The sequence below is a fragment of the Acanthopagrus latus genome, chromosome 8 (assembly GCF_904848185.1).
Source record: "Acanthopagrus latus isolate v.2019 chromosome 8, fAcaLat1.1, whole genome shotgun sequence".
NCBI lineage: Eukaryota > Metazoa > Chordata > Actinopteri > Spariformes > Sparidae > Acanthopagrus > Acanthopagrus latus.
This window is the reverse complement of record NC_051046.1, coordinates 18,846,442-18,869,661: the sequence shown is the minus strand read 5'-3', so window position 1 is coordinate 18,869,661 and position 23,220 is coordinate 18,846,442. Positions and strand designations below refer to the sequence as shown.

Below are 23,220 nucleotides of genomic sequence, written 5' to 3'. Positions count from 1 at the left end.
TAAAAATACTAATTATGACTTCAGTGCCATCACCTGTTGGACAGCCAATTAAGAGGGTAACATTTCTGCTTACTGATATCTCTCCCCAGCTGGCTCCCATTAGAGCACCCAGTGGGGATTTTAATTGCTGAAGTAAAACCACAACATTGAGCGAAAATTAATATCAGCACTTTGCGGTCACAACTTTTGGTCAAAATCAGTGGAGGGTAAAAGCCTAATGCCGAAAAAAGGTTCAGGGGGCCATAGCTTCATCCTGCAGCTGCCATGCATTGGTTCTTTAGTACTTTGACCTCTGTTCTGTAGAAATCTCCTGTCATGATATAATTCTACTGTAGGTGTCTTGATACTGCAGAAAATAAATAGTACAACAACAAAATGCTTTGAAAACTACAGGTTGAGTAACTGGAGTTTTCCCTTTTAGTTTTATAGTTCCATTTAAAATGCTTTGATTTTTAAATGGATTTTTAAATCTTGTTATCACCCACTGAGTATACACATACGCATATATATTTTTTTATATAAGTTGTTGTTTTTATGTCATGCTGATGTCTGTTCCACTGACCAACAGGTGGCGGTAATATGCAAAGATATGGAAATTCACCAGTAAAGACGGGAGAAGAAGTCTGCGAGCTGGCAAACATACTGAAAACAATGCTGCATTTAAAATACATACTAGAAAATGCATTCGACACATTTTAGAGCTAATGTGCACAGGATGTGCACAATTTGGTGGCTTTGGTGAGTAACAGTGGATGTAAACTTAACATTTGTCAGTTCACATGAAAATCTACAGGGCACTCTTTACCACTTTCAAAACAAAGTTGGCATGTGTATGCTTTAAAAGAAAATGCACTCAGAACAGGTGATTGGATCTGTTTCCGTTGTAAAAAGGCGAGTTTGCCTTACATTTTGATTTGTTTGTCCTTGTGTCACACCATCATAAACACACTGTGAAAACAGGGAACATTAGAAGGCAGCAGATCAAATACAGCTTGTGAGTCCTGATCAGTGATATTCTGAATAAGACAGGTCTTTTTTTCTGGAGCTGCTGATGACCACTGCTGAAGAAGAGAGTTGCACATGCTCAGTACCGATCAGGCAACTGGTAAGGCTCAGTTCTATTATATAGTACTTGTTACTTTGTTTTTGATTTTTAAATGAATGTCCCAATCTTTCTGGATTGATCACAGTGGATTCAGATGTGTGCAGCATGTGGAGACTGTCTCCTGAGTAATGAATGAGGGCAGCTTGTCGATTAGAGTGTGACGACATCATTTTGTGAAGGCTTAGGAGAGGTGGGGAACAGCACCCAGGTCAGTGATATTCTCATTCTTCTCATTCTCATCTCATTCTGCCCTTCACACACTGTACACAGAAACTCTGCTCTGTGTAGGCCTTATTGAGGTGTCTTCGTTGCTCTTGTTCTTTCTAGTTGAAGGAAACTGTGAGCGCTCTACATTCTAGTTGACTGACCAAAAGTCACCAGTCAACCAGGCCACCTGCATCAGGGCTGTGCTTATTTGTGCAAGAGTGTTGCTTGTCTTCCAATAGTCTGTTTATCTTAAAACCCTTGAAATCCAAGCCCATTGAGTTCTTTCCTCCATTTCATTTCTTAAGTTTTCAGTTTTCATTATGCCCGACAGAGGCATTATTATTGAAGCATTTGTAACATTGGAATTCCCCGTAAAAATATATTGACTGGGGAGAGAATTGGCATGTTCGCCCAGGTGTTGTCATCAGAGCCGATCGGAGCTGGAGCCAATGCACGACTGAGACTTTTGAATTCCAACTGAACACATTCACATTAAAGAAAAAAGCCAGATGTTGGAAGATGTTTCGTAAAAGTAGACTGCAAGCTAGCAAGCAAACTTTAAAATACGTAAAAAGAAAACATCTTTTCCCAGTGAGTGTTCAGCCAGCATCCACTCAGTAAAACCCAGAAATCCTCGTATTATTCTGGCTTTTAATATGCAGAACCTCATTTTGGCAAAATACATTTCCCTCTGCACCTGCTTGTTGGTTTGTGCTAAAACTACCACCATATCAAGTTGTAGAGATCTGATGTGAGATCTGTAGATTATGATGTTTACAGCAAACTATCAAAAGGCCTTCAAGATAAAACAAACCCATTTCTTCTTTGTGCTCAGCAGAATTCCTGATGGACTGCCATGAATTTGTTCATTGTTGCCTGAGTGCACCTTAATTCGTGGGAGGCAGGACAGCAGGAGGTCGCTCTGTGTGGGTCAGAATTGACTCGCAGATAAACGCTCAGACAGCTCGTTTTTGTCCCGAGACGTGTGGCCTTGATTAAATGTTTGGCATATTCAGAGATGCAATTTATTTTTCACGCCGTGAAGTAAAAGATAAACAATGGCGATTGATTTCCAGTGACAGAAAATGAACATTTACAATTTTTTCCCTCTCAGTAAAATAAATCTCCAGCGTGGCGTGCAGTAGCTCGTTGGACGGAGAGCGTGTGTGCTTGTGGAAAAAGGAATGAATTAATGAAATGTGGTGATTAAAATTTGAGAAGCCACAGTCTTGTTAGTTTCAAAGGGTGTTTTTATTAAGTCTGTATTTTTTCATTTTGGTGTCTGTGTGTGTGAGAGACAGAAAGAGAGAGAGAGAGAGAGAGATCCTGCTGCTCTTTAGGGACTGGGGCTATTGCGGCAGAGAAAAACTGCCTTGAACATCTTGTGTACGCACACACGCGAACACACGTTTGTAGCTCTGAACTTACGAGGACCTTCACTGACATCATTGACTCTAGCTCTTAAACAAAATCATCTTGTGCACGCGACTGCTAACCCAAACCCTTCACTGAAACTGTGAAACTAATCTCCTCCTCACTAGTGTTGCATTGATGCTTTCAAAGTTAATCCCCCAGAATTACAAAATCATATTTTCTCACTTAACTCTTGTGATGTGGTCATCTGTCTATCACACTGGAGTTTTCTATTCTGTTAGTGTCAGATGGAGGAGGGCTCCCAAGCTGAAGGTTGTGCTCTGTTCCAGAGTAACATAGATATGTAGTGGAGAGAACAGACTGGACTACTAGAACACTGTATATGTAAACTTTGTCTGACTTGTTGTGCTTTTGAACATCTCTGCAAAGTTACAAAAGCCAATCTTGCTTTCTTCTACACATGCTCCATGTAAATGTAGGCTACACACATACACAGAAAATCTGTTTGGGTCATTTCAATTGAACGTTTTCCACTGTCTCTTTTAAAAACCATCAGACATGTACAGAATGGCCTAACTTAACCCCTGTTCAATATGGCCGATAACACACACACACACACACACACACGTACACAAACACACACTCCACATGTCCTTTGAGCCCTCTCGCTAGTAACAGGCAGCCACAGCACGCTTTCTCCATTTAGGTCCGCCAGTCCACCCCAAACCTCTCATGAACACACACACACACACACACACACACACACACACACACACACACACACACACACTCACTCCTTCACACACACCCTCTCCTGTTTCCTCTCTCCCTCCAGTGTCTCAGAGGATTTGTGGACAGATTGTTTCTCCTGCAGACGACCAGGCAGCAGAATTGTATTTGTTTTCTCTGCCTGTAACTGCAGACGGTAGCAAACCGCCAGACCGTGTGTGTGCGCGCGTGTGTGTGTCTATATGTGTGTTAACCGTCGATGTCCACGGTTATGATGGAGTGTATCATGTAACAGCCCAAGTGTCTGCAGCCTTTCAGTTTTATAAGTCTAACAAGCCTGAGAGTGTTTGACACTGTTTTGGATTGGCAGGAGCAGTTTCTGGACTCCGGGGTATTTATATTTTGAGTGACATGTTGTGTGATTTTTTTTTTCCCCCAAAACTCTGCTGGATGGGAGGAAATGCCAGCATGCTACAACTTACACATTCAATTTATATTTTTTAATTAATTTTCGCAAATTAAAAAAATTAAATTGACAATTAAATTGACAGGTGATACAGTTTTTCAGGGAGGATAAAGGTAAATACAGATTGACCTCATGTTTGTAACTTTCTGTGTCCCAAAGTGACTCTTCTGGTTAAACATTAAGACGTGTAGTGGCTGTTTGAGTGTGAATAACTTGTATCTGTGTGTGCAGCTATGTCTGAATACTTGGTCACTTAAACAGGCTCATAATCCTGGTTAACTACTGAGATAATACATGACTGATAAAAGTCAAAATTTGTCTTAATATTTGCAGAGATACTACTTTTATTGGATTCACATCCTGAGTGCGGGTTAGGTTCAGGCAATAAAAAACGCTTTGGTTACGATTAGGTAAACATTACTCAAACATAACACTCCTGTTTGTTTTTCAAACCACTAACTTTTCCTAAACTAAGGCTCTGTCCACACATGCATGTGTATTTTTTTTAAAACAAAGCTTTTTGAATGCAGTTAGGTCGATGCAAATAGAACTTCGGAAAAAAAAAAAAAAAAAAAAAAACAACTCCTTCCAGGGCAAAGATTTAAGTAATTCTAAGTGGATTCTAGGGAATTAAAGGCGGGACTTCTGACGAAGCATTTCAGGAGCAACGTTTTCTGTCAGAGAGAGGAGCTTCTCTTGGCATGGACCTTGGGCTTTTTAACTTACACAACATTTTACATGTAAAAGGAAAAAAAAAGCATATTCCTTAAATGAAATTGCCTTCCATCTGACTAACACTGCAGCTGCACTCATTTGCTGTCTCTCTCTCTCTCAAAAAAAAGACATTTCCATCCAGCGTTCAACACCTTTTATTGGGCACATTTGATTTGAAATGCTGCTTGTCATTTTTTTTTTCTTTCTGTTTCATCTCTTGCCCTGTATAACAGCCACATGCAGACTACAGAGTTCCATGTATCCCAGTATAAAGCCTCACACTGCTGCTCGGCAGAGAGTGTCGAAGCTGCGGCCTCCCTCGTCGCACGCTGCGCTGCTGCCCTCCCATCTAACATGGCAGCGACATTACCATCTCTGTTTAAATCACTCTCTGACACACAGACGGGGGGGGGGATATGTGGGGGATAGAGGGGGCAGAGTGCTTGTCAAACCCCTCCACGTCCTCCTCACATACCCTGACAGGGGAAATTACTCCAACTGAGAGCCTGGCCTGGCCTTCTCTATTAGAGACACTTGTAGACGGAATAAAGAGTCCTTGATTAAGAGGGGAAGCGAGTTGACTGTGTGTGTTTTCCAATAGACCGGTATGTCCCTGCAGATGTACAGTCTTTTCAACAAGATGAGGACGGGCTATCCTCGACCTGCTGGTAACACTTCCCCCAAGTATTCATTGCTTTCCACATCGAACCAACTTCATGCTACTTTTCCACTCACCTCTCCATTAACAATTAAACAAGAGCAGCACTTGTAACCAACGCAGGTAAAGAAGCAGTGGATATTAACTAGACAGAGCACTTGACAGATGTTTTTCAAATACAGTACAGCGCTCCCGCCAGCCCCCATCGAAAGAGACCCAACAGCAGCAGTGAGGGCAGATCTGTGTGATTTTCCAGCTAGATGAAAGTGAATATGTAATTAACATGCTATAATTGCTGGCAGTCTCTCTTTTTATTTCAAGATGAAATGATGCGCGTTCTCTTCCAAGCCAAGGTCAGAGGCCCAGGCCTATGCAATGCATATTTAATGGAGGAAGACAGAACGTGAACATGTGTGACTGGATAATTGAAGCTATACAGTATTTTAAAGATAATCCGCAGCTGGCCTGCAGAATACACGAGCCAGTCAAATAAATCACTGCATCTTTACGCTGCATTATTTATTATTTTCAATTTGTCATTAATAAGACATGTTTTTTTTTTCTCTCCTCCAGTTTGATTTCAATCCAGAGAATGATTGTTCATTTCCTCAACATCTAACATAACTCGGTAGCCAGACCGCAACTCGAACACACTCTACTTAACATAAAAGTACCTCTGCCTCGTGTGCTGACGTGGTTTCGTGGCTCATTCTTCATTTCCAGAGCGTTTCAGCGTTACCGCCATGCCGCCATGCTCTATAAACTGTCCCAACCGCCTGCGCTGCTCCCTGCAAACAGCATCACAAGCACAAGTTCAAGCTTATAAAGTGAGCAGAATTTAGCTTTACGAGGGAGCCCCGAAGAGTCCGCCGAGGCCGAGACAAGACAGCATTGTTGGATGGTGAACACCCCGAAAGATTGTGGCGAGAGATGGAGCTGGTTAGGCTTCAGTCTGCCAATGATATCAGATTAAGCAGAGCTTTCAGGGCCCGTCCGGTGCTGGCTACGTGGATGACCTCATCAGCTGTGGCTCGGGTGGTTTTGGCAGCAAGGGAGCATGCATAAGCTGTGGCAGGAGATGAGAGGAAACTGTAGAGACGATTTCTGCAAAAACGAGCGTGTTGGTGCCGACACTGGCATCATTTTAATCCTTATATGCTTTGTTTGATAGAATTAAGACAAGAGTAATGCTTTGGAATCATCTGAGGGTTTTAAATCCTCAAAGGAATCAGAGAGTTTTTATTCACTTGTATGTGATTCTATGTAAAAGCTTTGTACAGAGCAACAGTAGTTTGGACAGTGTGGTACATTTTCAAAGAAAGAAAACAAAAAAAACAATGTAAGAAATCAGGAAAATGCCTGCAAAGCATAAATCAGCATAAACTGAATAAAACAGTCTGAAGCACTGAATCATTAACCTGTTAAGAAACAACCCTGGTGGTCTCTGGACTTCAGTCATCACACTTGTCTCTCTCTAAGGTAAAACCTTATGGTCTTTTATCAAGAACTAAGTATTTAGCTGCATCACAGTACCCGTACTAGTGTACTCTTTAGTATGCATGAAAAAATATTTAGCATTCCCCAATACATAATATGTCAAATGCCACATTCCTCTGCAGAGTGAAGAAGTCAAAATCCTAGATGCAATGTTTTGATGAACAGTGTTGGGTTACTGTATTATCTGCTGAGAAAAATAAGTACTTTAGTGTGACCAAAGATAACGGTAAAACCCCTTTGGTTATATTGTCTTTGACTCTGGCATCATTTTGTAGCCTTCTTTACGGCCCACAATCGATAACTCTGCAACCCATATCTTTTCAGGCACAATGTTCATTTCAATGTGATGTTATTTATTAAAAATAAACACAAAGTTAATGCTGTCTTCTCTGCCATCTTGCTACAGTGAATTAGCTAGCCAGGCATGCACACTGACACAACTGTAGGTTTATCAGCTACCTGCTGCGAAACAGGAGAGAAACAGAGCAGCTGCCTCATTTTATTCACCTTTTTTTTTTGACTTACTTGTTACTTGAATCACAGAATGAACACGTTACGATGCGATTTGGAACCCGATGCAGAATCTGTTACAGCAACACTGAACCAAACTTACACAGTGACGCTATGTATCACCGCTCCTAAAAGAAGGATTATGTTTGGTCAGAATGTTACTTATGACACATTATGAACGTGACGTAACTTTTACCGGTAATAGACAACTTTTTTGATTCAAAGCGGTGAGCGTTGCAGATACCCTCCTTCCTATCTGAAGTAAATACTGATTGCAGTGATGGCTGAAGAAAATCGACTGGATTAAGTCAGTCTGCCATTGCAAAAAATTAGAATAGAGGAGGAATTCTTTTCCCAGTAGCCAGGCTTCTAGTGGTCGCCATATTGCTAACACCATCAGTAATACCACAGGAGACCCAAGGAGGGGTGAAAAATTAAAAAGTTGTCTGGTGAAAATAACTTACTGTTGACTTTCGGGACTCAAACAGCAGTCTCCTGGGTGAAAGTCCTGTGTTTAACCCATCCATCCCCTCCCCCCTCAGATGCCGACTTCTTCTTTTGTTCCCATCATAATTGCTATGGTCACTAAGGTCACCACCTAACCAGAAACAAAAAAATGGGTTGAAGGAAGCTGTTTTCACAGTAAAGCTTTCTAGTCCTTTTTTTTCTTTCTTTCTTTTTTTTTTTAAGTTAGAAACATCTTTAATTTCCTTTCCCTGGTCTCTTAGGGATGTTACCTCTCGTCATCTTCAAGTTGCTGGATCGTGTATTCAGGGACCTTGTAGTAAAAAAGTCTAGGACTTGATTATTTTGATTAGTTCAGGGGATGACTTGAAACTAAAAATATATTGGGATATTGTCTACAAAGCACCCAAAGCTATGCAGACCAATCATGTCTACATTTAGTACATTTTAATTCTAAGCAAAAGTCCCCACCTAGAAATGAATATTGTGCAGTAAAATTAATGAACACTCCTGCAGCTGCTCCAAGACGTGACACACGTCACTGCGCAACATCTCTGATCTGTCAGTGTGAGGGAACAATTAATTGCAGATGCAAAGTATTTTCCTTCCCCATGCAGATCAACAATGTCTTTGGCAATTAGCCTCCCAGCCCCTCCCCCGATGGCTGAGGCCTGAATCCTGCATGTCACCCACTTCACATAATGAAGAGACAGCGGGTGTCATGTCTGGACTTTGCAAACTGCTCCTGACATGAGAGTTAGAGTATTAAATGGACTAACTGCCGGCTTTACCGTCGAGGAACACCGGTGTCTGAGCCCAATGATTACCGCGGCCCCAAACAAAAATGACATTTGTCTGACAATAAAATTGGATACTAACCTGTCTGAAAGCAGTCTCCATTTGCCTAGAACAAACGTTGGCAAACAGTTTGACACACTTTCCCCTTGAATGCAAAGAGAAGGCGAAGCCATCCTTTGGCTCACGGTAATGGCCCCTCATTGTTGGCCACAGAGGATGTGGCGCTATTCATACCGGTGGATGATTGAAAAGAAAATTGAATCCCTTTTGATGTGATAAATGTGTCTATTACTGCATTTGCACACAAAATGTCGGTGGAAATTATAGTGGGGAGGCAGGGCTCAGAGGAGAAAATACATAGGGATGGCATATTGGCTAGTTTTGATTGGAGCTGAAATATAAATATACTGTACCGGTGGATGTAATGAGTCCAAGCTCCCTGATTTTTCCACAGGAACTTCACAAATGAAAGGCCTTGACAGCCCCAATTGTAAGACTATATAAAAAGGTTAAATGTCTGCATAGCTCTCACTCTCTTTCTCTCTTCAAAGAGCTGTTTGATAAAGGACACCAACAACTGTTTGCCTTATAATAAAAGGGAATTTTCTCTTTTCAAAAACTTCTGAAAGACAGCGAGAAGCTCGGGGAAGAAAGGAGCCAGGTATTTTCTGTTTCATAAAGTGTTATGATGGACAGATTCATTTGAAATTGTTAAGACAGTTGATGAAGTGGTTTGATGTATACATTAAGAAAAATGTTATCTTTGTCAAAGATAAAATATTCCTTTATTGCTATTTTGGTAGCGTTAGAGTTAGTAAGTATAATCTCAATTCTAAAAAAAAAAACAGTACACTTTCTAAAAACATTGGTGTCTCATCTACATACTGAAGTACAGTAGTATTATATTAATGTTATTAATGTCACAGTTCTTTTTGTGGGGGTTTACCTTCAAATAACTGAGTGCTCTGTATGAATAAGGAAAAAATATGTTATCTTTTAAAATGTAAAGATTTCTGATATCACTTGAACAAGTGCCCGTGTTGGAATGATAAAAGATATGGGCGATATGCTATAAAGGAATTTGAAGCATGATATTCAGAAAAGAAAAAACAAAAACGTGAAGCCAAGACATATAGTGCACATCAACAAAAGACCCTTTTTGCTCATGCGTTTGATAAACATACACCACAAAGAGTCTGTTGGTGCTAATGAAAAATAATTCAAAGTTCTTCTGAAGAAAATGTTCTAATCGAGGGAATTCACACTGACTGCACTTTAAATGTGATCTCATTCAGTTGTATTCTTTATTCATCAAAAAAAGACTAACTAGAGAAGACTTGGTATTTAAAAGTCAAGGTTAGACAATTTTTCACGTCATTTATTTTACCTTACTTTGAATGACCCCTTGAATGTTCTTCTGTGTTGTGAATGTGCTGCAGGATGCCCACAGCCATAACAATTTCTTGCTTTTTCGGGAAATAAAATTAAAAACTCTCCACATTTTCTGATTCTGTATACAGCTCTTCTCCAAGCATCTCCGCACATAACTGGGATTCAGTTTACATTCCATATTAACAATTTATAACAAAACAAGATGCAGTTCACCGTTGGTAAGACCTTGCAAAATAGGCACACCGTGCTAGCGGCTTTAAAGATGGAAATGTGGTTGTCGGTTGATTTTGGTGCTTTTGTTGTTTAGTGAATTATACGTTTATATAAACTTTGCATGGGTGGTCATGAAATTAAGTGCAGTTATTCGCGGTGTCCGCATGATGAATCCCAGTTACTTTTGATGAGCCTTAGATTTCTCTTGTCTAGCTCCACCAACGGGTCAAAGTCTACAACTACTGGATGGGTTGACATTTTGTGCCAAGAGGATGAACCATATGAATAAAATGATTCCCCTGACTTCTCCTCTAGTGTGACCAAGAGGTCCATATTTATGGTTCTGAGTCATATTCCTAAACAACTATTGGATGGATTGCCATGAAATTTAAGTTCAGCCATTCATATTCATACTTCAGTGACATTCCCATCAGCCTCAGCTGTTCTTTGTGTTTAGCAAATGGTGGATGCTGGAGAGCTGGAGTTATAGAACAGGGTGAATGCTTTTACCTTATACCATCAGCATCATACATGGAATTGTAGTGCTGGACTGTAACGCTTAGTTCAGTTTTTTAATCAACATTCCTGGTGAATTGACCTCTGTTCCACACACCTCTGGATTCATGTTTCTCAAAACATCCTACAACCAAAACTTCTAAATTGTCGGTCGGTTGTTTGTGACTTGCAAAATGACAAAGCGACGTGACCAGTGGACGAGCGACAGGTGCACTGGACCAGTGTTGTACATCTGCAGTTTGGTTAGGTTTAGACAAGAAGACTACATAGCTAGGTTTAGAAAATAATCCTGGGTTGGGTTAAAATAACTAAGTCTAAGTCTTACCTGACTTCTTCCTTTGCTTCTGTAATAACTGATTTTGTATAGGTATTTCTGATTGTACGGTCTATTGGCTTGTTAAACTGTCAGTTCAGTCACATCCTGCCAGGAATTCTTAAAAGTGACCACAGAACTTAAGTGAATTTTGTAACACTGTCGAATATGGCAAAGATGTTAGAACATCTAGGATGCTTTAAAAAGATTGGCATTTATCATGTGTTATGTTACTAAATGATAACAAGTGTGTGAGCTCATTAGCTATATCCAAACAAAGCCACCTGAATGCCAATTGATGAGTGTAGCTGAGCTGTTTTTGCAAAGATCTTCGACCACACTGATGATTAGGAAAAACTGCTCAAAATAGTCCCCAACAAATTCACAGTTTTCTCCCCAACTCTTTAAGGAAAATATTTTAAAAATGAAAGGCATGTTTGTTTAGTTTTTAAAGTCATTGTCCATGGGAGAATATGGAATTGGGGCTGATAGCCACTAACAGTCTAGAATAGTCGAGCAGAATTGCAAGAAAGACTTTCACATTTATTTATTTATTTTTTTTATCTTTGTCATTTTATGGGATTTGTTAAAAATAACAAAAATTAAAAATGGCTCCAGCCTTATCCTTTAAGATGGAAAGTTGCAACCATTAAGCACAACCTGCTGCTGTTTCGGTTACGTCCCAGCTTGGAAAATGTTTAGTAGTGACTTTCCATCAGAAAAGAAAAGTGAGGATATACGGTCATTTATCATCAGCAAAATAAGATTTGCAGATAGTGAAATCTTTCAGTCCTCTCTTCTATTATTCTACTCCCACTCATTTTAATTCCATATTTCCTTCAATAGTTGTACCTGGTTCTATGCTTTAAATGACTTCTGTGATCGTCTAAGTAATGTCAAGAAGTCAAGAGAAACTCCAGCAACATTAACTCAGTTTTATTACTCTTTCATGCTGCCTTCAACACAACTGGTACTTTGTCGATCCTTTCATAAATGATTAATTTTCAAGGCTCAAAGGCCCAAATGTTAATGTCTGCAGGCTCCGTATTGAACAATAACGAGGGACGGGAAAAAAAGACAAGCCAGACATACAGTAAGTGAATCTGTCTGCAAAGTGTCATAACAGTATATTCATGCACGCTTGGGCGATTGTGTGTCATCTCTTTTTCAAACCAGCCCTCTTGTTCGTCTGTGTTTGAGAGGTACATGCAGCAACACAAACACAGACTGCACTACTCGATTCTACTGCCTGACCCTTACATTTTTAATCGAGACACTCATCTCTCTTTCAATACACAACATCTTTGATGATGAGACGCTCTTTGATGGCAAGTGAATTTCATTTGCGTCTAAAAGCTTGCAGAAGTATTCGGTTCAAGATGATCACCACATTCGTGACTTCTAGGCAATTACAGTAATGATGCAAAATGGTAAACATTGGCCCAACATCTAAATAATTTAACAGACTGAGAACATGCTGCTCCAATGTTTATGAAATTCGTTTTGTGTTTACAGAGTGATCATGCTGAAATGTTCCATGGCATTGAGTGAGCATGAAAGGTCATGTTTAAGCCGACTAATTGTATGATATTTAAATGGGTCCTCTAGATGACAAGATGTCTTTGGTTAAACAATGGACTCCACCCTTTTAAAGTCTTTGCTGGCGCTGTGCACAAGCCAAAATGTTATGCATCTGAAAATGATCAAAAGTCGCCTTATTGGGCTGATTTTTGTCGTATGCCTACTTTTTAGCTTGAATAAACTTCAACAAAGTAAGCTGTAGCCTTAATTCTGTATCCAGCCTCTGGGACTTAGTGCAGCGATGTTTTGCAGCATGCTCCGTTTTTTTTTTTTTTTCCCCATGTTAGAACAGCGTGGTAGGGCATCGAGTATCAGAGAGCTGTGCCTAAATTAACTGCAGAGAGTTTTAGGAGAGAATATATGCAGAGCTCAATTTGGACACAAGTGTCACGTCTTCATGGCTGACAGCGCATAACATCTGTTTAAAGACATCCAGTCCATTTTGTACGTTCTTGAGGCAGGGTGTCTTGATTCTTGATGAGATAGAGGGGTCTGAGCCACACGGCCCTCCAAACAGAGATTCTTAAGAACTTCAAACCGTGGGTTACTTGATCTCTCTGTCGCTTCAAGGTTCTGTGGTTATTTTCTTTGTAACAAGTATAACAATCGGGAGCAGTTTGCTAATGTCTCAGTCACTCACTACTCTCGCTGGCTAGCTCATGTTACATCAGTATTGCTGATCTATGCATTACAGTCCCACATTTTGATGTATGTTATTGTTGCATTACCCCCTTTGATGGCATATGATGCCAGACACGTAACTAAAGTCCAGCAGTGAAGTTGCTACAGTTGGTACCATTCCTGTAATGTCAGACATTGGTGTTATCACAGACAGCAGAGTTTCACTCAAGAAAGTTTCTCTTTGTCCGTGTGATCAGCAGCAAACTTAAGTTGAGCTTCAAGGTGCTTTGTCTGGAGGAAGGGCTTCTTTGTTGAACAACAACCTCTCAACTCATGTTGATGCAAAACGCGCTTGACTGTGGACACTGACACCTGTCTTCCAGCAGCTCGTAATTCACTGCAGACTTTAGTTTTTTGTTTGAGTCTTGACCAGCATGACAAGTTTTCTGTCAGCAGCAGGTGGTAGTTTGTGTTTGCTTCATGATTGTGGCAGTGACACAACCTTGCCATGCACTTTATACTAAGTACACAAGTACACTATTCAAACAGTTGTTTTTGCAGTTGATCTTGGGACCTGCAACTGTAGCTGAACATGTCATATTGTAAATGTCCATTCATCACGTCAACACCATCGACTAAAGGGGTCCTGATTAAGAAAAACAGCAAATCCTTGAAGCTGGAACCAGCAAATGTTTGACAATTGTTTATAGGCTGAGAGTGTTAACTGATTATCAAAAGAGTTTGCAGATTCTCTTGTTGAACTGTGTTTACCACTGCACGTGCCTGCAGCAGAGCTCCAACCACCGGTGGTTAATGTGTAAACTCTGCAGCAGTGGGGATGAAGACCTCCACGGGAACATTGACTTTTGAATGGGAGCAGCCCTTGGCCCTTGATAAGCAAGGTGGGCTGCTGAGTCACTGGACGAACAAGTGGACAATTTCAGTGGCTCGTAAACACCATTGATGGCTATCAATGTGTTCTGATCGATAAGACCCCTGCTTTGGATCATTCAGCCCTGTCTGCCTCACTCTGGCCCACATCTGGATGGTGTGGACATAATTCAGCTGCACATAGAACTGAGTTGGGCGGAAATCTAAGACTTGTTGAAAATGGACAGAGGGTCTGCTGGTGCTGGGAAGCGGCTTCTCCATGTGGATGTCGGTATCGACGAGCTGCAACCTCGTGAGGGAATCCTGGGCCTCTTGAGAAAACTCCGTCCTCACTGGAAGGCACAGGACATTCAGATGAAGGCAAGTGAAAGTTTGTGTCAGCACCCGTGATTCACTGCCCACTCTGCAGAGAAAAAGATAATCAAAAGTATCTCAATAGACAGTACTATTTGTCCATGATTGTATCTGTATATTGGTTGTTTGGTATTTCAGTTGTTGGAGGCTCGGCCACTCAGATAACCTTCTCCTGCTGGGACTCATAAAACCTCTGCTCACCTGGTATTATACAGCTTGAGCATTACACAAAATGCATATGCTTTTTATCACATAATGTCTTATTGTCCATGATAAGTAATGTATAGCTCATGAAAAGGTTAGTAAACATCTTGGGGAACTGACTTTGCTATTCAACTCCAGTTCTGACTGCAGCCAGCTGGTCATTTGATCATGAAGATTTTTTATTGATTCGGGGACGGCGGATATGCTTATTAGCTAGCTTATCTTGTGGTTTAACGTGCTGTGAAATTATATTTTAGGACTGAGTATCAGTCCTGGCTGACTCTCAAAGTCCACATTTCACAGAGTTCATTAACTTTCACCAACTCTTCAACTCACAAAATTGTGCGTAAGGGAGTCTTGGAAATATAATTCTCTCTTCATCTCCATGCTGCTGTTGATTTAGCTGCTTTGACCTATAGTGTGTTAGTGCTCCAACTGTGTATTTTCATCGTTGTAAATGGTTGTTGAAAACTATTAGGTAAAAGTTATCCTGGCCAATCAAATCAATACAAAAAAACACTGAAGATTTTTGAAAATGACTGACCCCTCAGCACCCTCACCTTGTTGCTGACTTCCAGCGTCCTTGCGTCGACCATTAATTCCTGATAATGGGCAACTCACCGGGTATTATCCCTTACATTTTTGAGATCCATTAAAAAAAATTTGGCCGGCACATTTTTAGTCAGCTACATTAAGGCTTTATCAAGTTCACATTCAAGTGTCCCTTCAATTGACTGCATCTCGTCAGAGTGTGCTCGACTAACTCTTAATGAGATGTTGAATGCCACGTTATCATGCTGGCACACCTGTCTTTGTCATTGTCACTGTGACATTTGTAAATTGCCTCTGTCCCTCTGATGTTGTATGATTGGTATCTTTACACAAAAGCAACCTCTGAAACTGAAGTGTCTCATCTTCTTTACATTTAGCATGTTATTGAATGACATCTTACTTAATGCTGAAATATCAGCAGAAAATCCAAGGTAACAAGTCAATAAAGGTGCCTCTCTTTTATTTCTTAGCCCTGGGAACAGATGCGTAATGTTGTCAGAACAGGATAATCCCAGCCTGGTCCCATGTGCAAACACAAGGTCCAATCTTTCAGAGAAATAGGGTTTGTGTTTGTTATTTGACAGAACATTGGGTGGGTGACCTCTCAATCTACACCAGGTCCTGTAATGTACACAGAGGAGTAGATGTTTCTCTTCAGCCCTCAACAGTCCCTTTAATGATGTATTGTGTTCAGCTGAGAGTACAAGTGAAGGACAGCTCTTACTGTTGCACGTGCCCTTCGTTTCTGTTGTATCTTGCATTTCATCTTTGAATCTATTTTACTATTCTTGTTTTTTTTATGCCTTCCTGTGAATCACTTCATAATCTGTCTTTGTGAGAAATGAAACAAAACATCAAGCTCAAGGTGAAACAAGTTGAGGCAATTTGAATGCCTGATATGCACTTTAACTTTTAAAGGAGCGGAAAACTACGTAACACAAGACAAATTTACACAGGAGAGATTGTTAAAAAAGATAAAGCGACAGTGCTTCACACAAAAGATTTAATTAAAATTATTGCCAAGAGAAAAAAAAATGTATTAGCAAATCAAGAGGCAAGGCTGAAACAAATCATTACAAAAGGGAGTGTGGTATTTGCATAGCTTGTTTCAGCACATTGATGAAAGCAGTTTAGGTTCACATGTTCAGAGTTCAAGCTTAGGAAGAGCTTTAAAAAGTGAGTTTTGGTTTTCAAATTAATCAATGAAAATAAGAGACAAAAGGAATTTGCAAACAATGTCGAAGCTAGCGGAAAGAATGCACGTTACCCTCCATCCACTGTATAAATACTTGATCAGATGTCAAGGTGGGCATGTTTGTTCACCCTCCATCTTGATGAGAAACTGTGGGCCTGCCTGTCTGAGGCTCACAGAATGCCTTGGGGACTGTGGCAGAGAATGAGAGACTTTGGGAAACCACTGGATGACAACAAATGTCCGATGAGGCCTTCGCAGGCAAACAGCGGTCACTGCGGTATTGTTGTGTACACACACGGAGCGGTTCAGGCTGTGCTGCGAGTGTGATGAGTGACGTCAACTCATTCAGTCTGCTGCTCTCTACAGCTGTGCATCTGTTAACATATCTGTCATTCACCTGCCGTGGCATGTACTGTGTACCTGTGCATGCTTGTCTGTTTTTCCACATGCAAGGTACATTTTATGTTCATTTACTTTATTAACTGGATTCAATTTTAATTTTTGATTAACTGTTAAAGGCAGGGTTCAAGTTATAATCTGAGTTTTTTGGGGGTCTCTAAAATAACTAATCCTAACACTAACCAACGTTAGGGCAGAGATAAACAAATAGGATTTCAGACTATTGTCCTGTTCACAGAGAATATCTTGACAATATGTCGGTTACAGATTTGTTGGGAGGGATTGTTGGGATTAAAATGACATCTTTATTTCAGAATATGTACCATGTGAGCACAATATAAATGTCATGGTTTGGAATTTATGTCATTTGACTCTCACTCCTGGTATTTTTGTGCTTGTGTGTCATGTGTTGCTTTCTACTTCCTCCCTTTGTCTGTTCCCCTTTCTTCTCCTCACCTGTGCTCATTTCGTTAATCGCTCCGTGTGTTATCCAGTGTTTTCTCCTCCCTCTTCAGAGGTTTGTCTGCGTTTCACCTGTCCCCCATCCTGTGTGCTGTTTGTGACTACCTGTGTTGCCTGTGGAGTTCCCTGTGTCTCCCTGGTATGTTTAGCCTTACACTTGTTGATTTATTACTTTACTAGTGACAATAAAACTAAAATTAAAAAATAATCTTTTTGATGCTAATAAGCCACAGCCACCAAAAGTGAACTTAACACTCTTGGGGGGCCTGAGTGAGTCTGGTTCCCCTGTGCAGTAACCTGCTTTGCCGTTTTTAGATATCTTGCAGTATAGCTGACATCCATCCATCATCTGTACACATTATATGTACGCCGCTTAATCCTCTGCAGGGTCGCGGGGATAGCTGACATATCATTTTAACAGAAACATCATTTTCACTTTTCTTTAGGCACAAATACTGGTAATGCCAATTTGTGAATTATCGATAAATATATTGATGGAATAAGTAATATATGGAATAATATGGAATAAGTAATAATTATGATTTTAAGGTGCTTGTGCTTTATTCAAGTATTTCATTTTTATGCTACTTTATGCTTCTTATCCTTTTTCTTAATACTTGGGGGACAAAATACTTGGTTGGCCATTTCCTTGTATCATTAAGTGGTTTTGAGTATTTTATTATTGCATTTTTATTGTTTTTGAGTTCTCTATACTATAGTACTACTGCTGATGTCTTGCAAGTTGTGGAAGCATGTCCACATCTGTGAGGATCTTTACATATTTGAGAAACTCTCATTCAAAGTACACATGTATATTCTCAAGTTTCTTTTCTACTACACAATTACTGGTAAATGACCACTTTGCTTCTGTAGTTTGCTTTTGCACAATGCTGTGCCTGTGATGGTAGGTCAGTAGAAAATTTAGTTAAATGAGCCATAACAGTAGTAAATTAGCAGCCTGTAAAATGATACGTTCCAGAAAGCTGAAATCCGGCTCCTTAAATGAAACATACTGCATCTGTTGGTTGCACTTATTTACCTTCTAAAGCTCTGAGGGTAACCATGTTCAGTGTGATTTGAATAACTCAGACTGAGGTTTGGTAGTGGGCTATTGAACTTTTACAGAACTGCCCGTAAACTAAAATGGCTCGAGCAAACTGCAGTTGTGTTGTCCACATGTAATAGCATAGATGCTATCATTAAGACAAGTCTCCCTTTTTACAAGAGGTTGCGTTGTCACAGCTGTTGTCTGTTAAGCATCAATATTCAAAGTTGATAGAAAGTCAGTGCCGATTTTTTCCCCTTTGATTTCCTTTTATTCCAGACATTCACAGAAGGAATCACCAACCGGCTGATTGGTTGCTACGTGGGCTCTCTCCAGGAGCCTGGTTGTGTTCTGGTGCGTCTGTACGGCAAAATGACAGAGCTCTTCGTGAACCGGAACCGGGAGGTGGAGATGTTCCAGGTCTTCCATGCCCATGGCTGTGGTCCTCAGATCTACTGCAGCTTCCAGAATGGCATCTGCTACGAGTTTGTTCGAGGAACAGTGCTAGATGATGAGCTGCTCCGGCAGCCCTCCATCTACAGGTCTATGCTTTTTAAATTTGGATTTATTTCTATTATTTGAATGTGCTGAGCAGGTGTACAATTTTTTTTAGTGAATGTGCTGGTTCACATTGTCATTCACAGCTAGAAATGAAACCGTTCAAGCACCAACATGATGACCAGAGTTCCACAATTTGGTCATAAAATGGACAAAAATGTTTCTTTAGAGTTCATAGTTAAAGAGATGAATACGAAATAAGATGTGTGCAGAATTTTCAAATACTACATGAGTAGTTGGCCTTGGAAATGGTATTTTCTTATGATTGTTGTTTATATACTGTAATTAAACAATGAAGGCAAAAAAAGAGGAAAAAACATATTTAACCATAAAACTAGGATTGGAAAAACACGTGAACATTAACCAATGTTTTACACTGGTTAAAAAATGCCACAAACAATCTCCTTTATTCAACTTCCTATTTGTTTATATTGTAAGACACAACTAGACACACCCTGTGATTGGATCACAGAGGCTGTGTCGACAAATCTTTGTGTTTGGGGCACATGAGATGACATTTGACACAAGCGAACTGTGCCAAATGTATTCAATATGCCTTACCATCTCAGTAAAAGTCATAGTGGCCTGTTGATGTAATAATTGAGCATAAATGGCTACCTGGTTTCAATTTAAGCTTTATAAGTGAAAACATAATATCAGTGTCAGCTAAGACACCACTTACCACGGGTAACATGCTGAATGTGTGAAGTTTGGTCATTCAATACCATCACTACCACAGGCAACACAACAATAGCTGAATGATGCCAATGGATACTATTTTCAGGTCCATTCAGTTGTCAAGCTGTGCAAATTCAACAGGTTTTTTGAGAGTGATGTGAAACCTTGAACATTTATTCTCTAACAAAACAGATAGCGGTGTCATGAGGTTGTGTGTGTGTGCATATATGTTGAGCAATTCTATTGTGCTGATGCAGGTGGTTTTTTTTTGTTTTTTTTTAATTACTTCACTTGAGTCATGTTTCATTTTGAGCAATGTTGTTTAGTCGTGCCCCTGGTTTCATTCATTATCCTCGTGATAACAGGCCAGCGTCATTATTCTCTCCAGAGGATAGTGGGACACAACACAGCCATCCAAGGCTGAACAGCCAGGGCCACGATACCCATCAATCACCTGCTCTGCCTGATACCCTCTGTGGGGAATACCCAGAAAACTTAGTGTCACAGCTAAGATGCCTCGAGAATGAGCACTCAAGTAGTCAAAAGGTCACCAATGCAACAAGGCCCATTTTTTGAGAAGAAGAACAAGATAAGAGCGCTAAATGGAAAGGGAGTTATGTTTCTACTCTGATAATGGTTGTTTGTGCAATAACAGCGTCAGCCAGGCTCATCTGAGAAAATGTTTTCTCTCCGCAGATTGATCGCAGCAGAGATGGGGAGAATCCACTCTATCCAGCCAAAATGTGGTCGGCCTGTTGAACCTCTGCTCTGGACAAAAATGTCCCACTTTCTCACACTGGTGCAGAGCAGCGTCCACAGCAGCCCAGCTGAGCAGAGCTGCATGAAGAGGTACAAAATCGTCTCAATGTTCTGGTGTTATGGATATCGCACATCAGTCATCTGAACACGTTTGCTTTCTGAACACAACGTATTAATGTTTACTGTGCAACCACAGCCTTACATTGACCACTGAGCAGTAGCACTGGCATTGCCTAAGACCACCTCAACAGTAGCTTTTCTAAGCCAAACTTTATCTTGGAAGCTCAGACTTTGGCTCTGAAATTAGGTCTGGATAATGGATTTGCTGGACTAAATCAGCAAAATGGTGTTAGTTCTGCCAAAGAATGTTAAACCAATGACATGACCCGCCACCTTAAACCTTAACAACTATTTTACTTTTTTGTATATCTACCAAGGGTTTAACTTCAGGTTTAGGACTGGCGAAAGGGCAGGGTGAGTGACTCTGGAGACACATAGTTGATTGCTGAGTCTTATTAACAGGTTGTCAAATGCACATATTTTAGGTTGGTGGTTCAGTCAGAGCCAAAACAGCCATGACAACCCCAAACTTCACCATTTAGTGAGCTGAAAATTAATGTCTATCCACGCTGACATTAACTAGAATGTCAGAACTAGCTTACTGTCAATGGTAGTAATCAAGGTCAAGATGCATATTATCAGCCTACATTAGTTTGTAAATGTCACCTTTAAAACATTTTTTTTTAAAAAGCTGCATTGGTGACTAGTGCATTGAAGCTGGGATGTTGTCGAAATACAGATTTAGAGGAGTTATTCCTCAATGGGACTCCAAAGGTGCCACCAAAGGTAGGCCTATTGTATTAAATGATTATACAACGCACATTGATGAACACCATTAAACTATAGCGGATAATTAAAAGGTAAATAACTTCAGTGTTGTACGAGCATGTTAAAAGACGCAGCTTCAAAGTGCATAGATTGGTGCAGCAATGACATATTTTTGAAGGCTAATCTGTTTTTTTAGCATCGCCCCTGTTTCCCATGACAAAAAGCTTATAGGTTTTTTGAATTGGATTTTGGATTACTGCTGAAAATAAGCCCTGTGGCAAACACAAGTTTATGATGCTTACACATTTTGTTCAGCGAGAGAGTCTTCTCAGACGAATTGTAAATTAAATCACTAGTAGTAAAAAGCTAACATTAGGCTTTCAACAGACTACATTACGGTTGCACGACTTAAAGGTCACCACCACTAAGCATCTTTTTACACAATTACTATACATGTTTAGCAATGTACAAGTTGTAAAGTCAAAGTTAGAATAATAGCCACTTGTTAGCAACAGCCGATTTTAAGAAATGTAAGTGCCTTATAGTTAAATTGTGGGACATTTAATGATGTATTTCATGTTGTAGAACAAAACTTTTAAATATCTTAAGCCCGTGAAAACCACAGACATTTTTTCAGGCATTTAACCAAAAACCCATTAAAAAAACGCTCATGGACTTTGAGACGAGGAGACCGGATGTGCAAAAATGCAAAATGATTTCTGTGTTTTAGGACTTATTACTACAACACTCCATAGACAGACAAGATTCAACCATGAGGTAATGGATAGAACAGTAATAACTATGTGTTTTATTCTATTGAGTGGAGATGTAAATAAAAACGTCTGACACTCCCTTTGTTTTAAGTTAACTTTAGCAAAGAAGCTGCTTACTAAGTGCACAAGACCACTGTGAGGCACATAAAGAGTTGACCCAGTCTTTAAATACTGAAGTTTACGACACATTTTTTGCTGGTGCATATTATTATGTAATTTAAACTATATGTTTACAGTGATATTGGCTATTCCCCAGCGGGTGGTGGTCCAGACCCCACTGTTGCCCCTGTAATTTCTAATAGATGAATGAGTAAGTGGGTGAAAAGTGGCTGAAAGTAATTTCAACAGTCGCCAACTAGAAATGAAAAAAAGTGCTTTTGTCTACTTCTAAATTCAAGAATCCATTGTTTCAAAACTGACCACGATTTTCAAGGCTTTTCCTGCCACTGTTGTCGTTGTAAACTGCATCATGTGCCATGCAAGAACGGCAAAAGCTTGACAGGCGTAGCAACAGTAACTACGGGCACAACGGTCTTGGTGAACAGTCCGCTGTCTCGTCAGGTGTAGAAAAGGTTCGAATGAACGTATGAGTCAAAGAGAAGAAAGCTGTCAGTTATTAATTCCTGAACTAGAATTGACATCCTTTTAAACAAATACCTGTTGCTGGAGTTAGGAGGCACCTTAGAGTACGATTATTTTAAATTTTTTTTGCCATCATCTGTTTGATAGAAACCAGCAGCATTTCCCACATCTTTATCTTTCAGGGAGCAGCACTTCCACTGATGCCTTATCATTTTCTCACATTTCTCAAACCTGCCAAAAGTGAACGGTCTGTGCTCGAGTCGCGTTGGCACATTCACCTCTCTCACCACGTGGAAGGAGGCAGTCATTGTGAGCTGTCATTGGTCGGAGGGATGAGGCGGGGGAGGGGCCTCCATGGCAATGACATTGCGTTATCTCTGACAGGGTCAGGGGGTGAGAGGTGAGAGGGGCCTTCCAGACACTACAAAGAAACAGAGCTCGGCCCACAAGCTTCCTGCAGAGCTCTCTCTTATCGGTCAAACGTTCAGCATTGTTTATGTTTGCTGCGAAGGGGTCGGAAGTCCACGCAAACTGAAGCTGGAAGGCCCACAGTTGCTTTTGAAACCGCTTGAGTTTCTTCTTTGAGTTTTATCACGTGGTCACTGGACTCAGCCATCCATTAAGGAAGGGGACTGTGGAGGAGACAGTCTTTTATGATAAGAGGGTTTAGCTCCCTGGATTCAGATGTAAGAGAAAGCCAGTGTGAGTCAACGTCTTTGTCATCAGGAAGACGAGACACAGACAACGTTTCTCGTTCCTAGTTAGCGTTTCCTGTTTTCAC

At 40.4% G+C, this 23,220-nt stretch overlaps 1 protein-coding gene across 9 annotated transcripts in view; it reads left to right on the top strand.

Moving 5' to 3' along the window:
• Window positions 1-604: 604 nt before the first annotated feature.
• The window catches only part of LOC119025078 (ethanolamine kinase 2-like), a 46,592-nt gene continuing 23,976 nt past the window's right edge, over window positions 605-23,220 (top strand). For 2 of the 9 annotated variants that reach the window (XM_037108402.1, XM_037108401.1), the window contains exons 1-3: window positions 13,428-14,410; window positions 18,541-18,803; window positions 20,194-20,346. In XM_037108402.1, coding sequence (XP_036964297.1) covers window positions 14,270-14,410; window positions 18,541-18,803; window positions 20,194-20,346 — 557 coding nt within the window. In that variant the 5' untranslated portion in view covers window positions 13,428-14,269. Of the gene's footprint in view, window positions 739-1,025; window positions 1,106-1,190; window positions 1,314-13,427; window positions 14,411-17,269; window positions 17,356-18,540; window positions 18,804-20,193; window positions 20,347-23,220 lie in introns of those variants that run through there. The other 7 variants (XM_037108407.1, XM_037108406.1, XM_037108409.1 and 4 more) reach the window with 6 other exon arrangements.